We start from the raw sequence: 2,153 nt of genomic DNA, 5'->3' as shown, positions 1-2,153 counted from the left end.
TGAAATATATCAAAAACTTTAGGAGTCAGCTGTCCACAGTAGTCCTTAAGATATCAGCACAATAACACACTCAGCAAAATATCGTCTAATTATCTTTATCGATAAAATCCCAGAAAATATTGAGAGTACTGACACAAAATGATTTGCAACGGTTGCTTTGTCACGCCCAGTGTAGACAGCCTTAAACTGTTGGTTTATTTCTGTCTTTTTTTTTTTTCCTAGTAGAAGTTATGCATGGCCGGTAACTTAAACATTTAGTAGCCAAATTGGCTGGTGAGTGAAAATGTTAATTTCAAACCCTGAATATAATGATAATTTAATTTATGTCTATATATAAATCTACAGTATATACACACTCATTAACGCACAAGTCATCACAACTATGAAATAGAATGGAGATATGTACTAGTTTAACCATATATATGTGTGTGTGTGTTTACAATTTTTTAATCATATTTTAGATATTTTAAATATTAAATATTTATATGTGGTGAAAAAATAAAACAAAATCTAAAATATTATATGTATCAGTTTTTTATAATATTTTATATTATTTGAATATCAAATAATGAAAAAAAGAATGGAACTAATAAACATCAGGTATATATCAGGCTATCATTACCGAGAAACACCACACAAATAAAGTAATCATTTTGGTTCTGGCCTGTAAATGGAGGTGTCCTGCAGGTCCAGCGTCTCACTGGTGTAGTCTCGCAGGATGAAGGGGAAGACGGAATACTGCATGAGGTCGTTGAAGGAGCGGCCCGCGTGCTTGTTGAGGTGGGTGAGGTACTCGAAGTTGGTTATCTGTCCTGAGCTCCACAGGTGCGTGAGGGCAGAGATGTTCCCGTACTCCAGCAGGTTGGGCAGCTCTGAGCTCAGGATGTTGTGGTAGACGTCGTCACGGTACTGAGACGGAGACCAGAGAGTGGATCAACAGGAAGTTAGAGTTGGGCAGAATTGACATTGGAATTTACTGAATTGCATTTAATAAATCATTCAGCAGCTAACGCTCATGTGTTTGACAGTGATGTCGTTACCTTGGTGGTATCAAACGCGAGCAGCAGCGTCCTGCCGTTGGTGAGGAAGATCTCCATAGCATTGTCTCTGAGCTGCCACCAGCGCTTGTGAACCTCCTTTATCTCCTCATACGTCCAGGAGAAGGAGGCCGGTTCCGTCTCTCCATGAGGACTCTGGTGAGAAAACACATTAGGGGCTTTCGCACAACGTAGTTCTAGGAACTAGCCAGCAGGGTAGTTCCTAGAGAACCAATTTCTCCCTCGGGCCGTTTTCCTGGTTGCATTTACACCGGCAGCAGGAACTCTGAAGCGGCCGACAACCATGTCTTTTTATAATGGAGATGGAGATGTAAACGCACAATTTACGCGATTGCAAGAGCAAAAAGTTGGGCTAAGAGACACATTTTTTTATGACAACTTGCGATGTCTTTTTATAATGGAGATGGAAATGTAAAAGCACGATTTACGCGATTTCAAGAGCAAAAAGTTGGGCTAAGAGACTAATTTTTTATGACAACTTGCAGTGTTACATATCATCGAAGCTGAGAAAAGAACACAACACTGCAGACAACAGGTAAATAACGTTATCGCAGTTTTCCATGTTCCATGTTAACATGGCTTTTTAAAAATGCCGGGTGGCTGGTGTTTCGCATGCGTTTGGCCAATCAGCGTACACTTACGTCACTGATTAGGGACTATTAGGGATGTCAACGATTAATCGATGATCGATTAATTGTCGATAAGAGATGCAATCGATTAAAGCTATCGATGGTCGATTAAGCTATTTAATTTTGGGCTGCGTGCGGCTCATGCGCAAAATACGTGCGAGCGGCTGTGAGTGACGGTGACGGTATATAAATGCATCATCATTCACTCATAATGTACAAATTAAGCTTTTAATGTGATTTAAACTTTAAAAGTACATTAAAATAGAAACAACACAAAGTTCTTCAACATGGAATGCAATAGAAATGTAGTAACAGTCATTTCCCCAGATAATTGTTTCATATTTGAAACAATTAGGTGAAGGTTGCAGGGCTGCGGGACACTGCGGGGGAAGGATTCATTCCTACAACTTGTTAATTCGTTCCTACGACTTATTAATTTGTGGCCACTGTCCATGTTTCATTAATT

General features: G+C 39.5%; 1 protein-coding gene across 1 annotated transcript in view; it reads right to left on the bottom strand.

The window, feature by feature from the left end:
- The window catches only part of LOC107691204 (lysosomal-trafficking regulator-like), a 122,024-nt gene that overhangs the window by 19,133 nt on the left and 100,738 nt on the right, over window positions 1-2,153 (bottom strand). Inside the window, 2 exon segments of the mRNA XM_016489701.1 lie at window positions 665-909; window positions 1,041-1,193. Coding sequence (XP_016345187.1) covers window positions 665-909; window positions 1,041-1,193 — 398 coding nt within the window.

Source organism: Sinocyclocheilus anshuiensis, unplaced genomic scaffold (genome assembly GCF_001515605.1).
Source record: "Sinocyclocheilus anshuiensis isolate Anshui unplaced genomic scaffold, SAMN03320099.WGS_v1.1 scaffold462, whole genome shotgun sequence".
In the NCBI taxonomy this organism is placed as follows: Eukaryota; Metazoa; Chordata; class Actinopteri; order Cypriniformes; family Cyprinidae; genus Sinocyclocheilus; species Sinocyclocheilus anshuiensis.
Note: the sequence above shows the minus strand (reverse complement) of the source record. Positions and strands in the feature narration are given on the sequence as shown.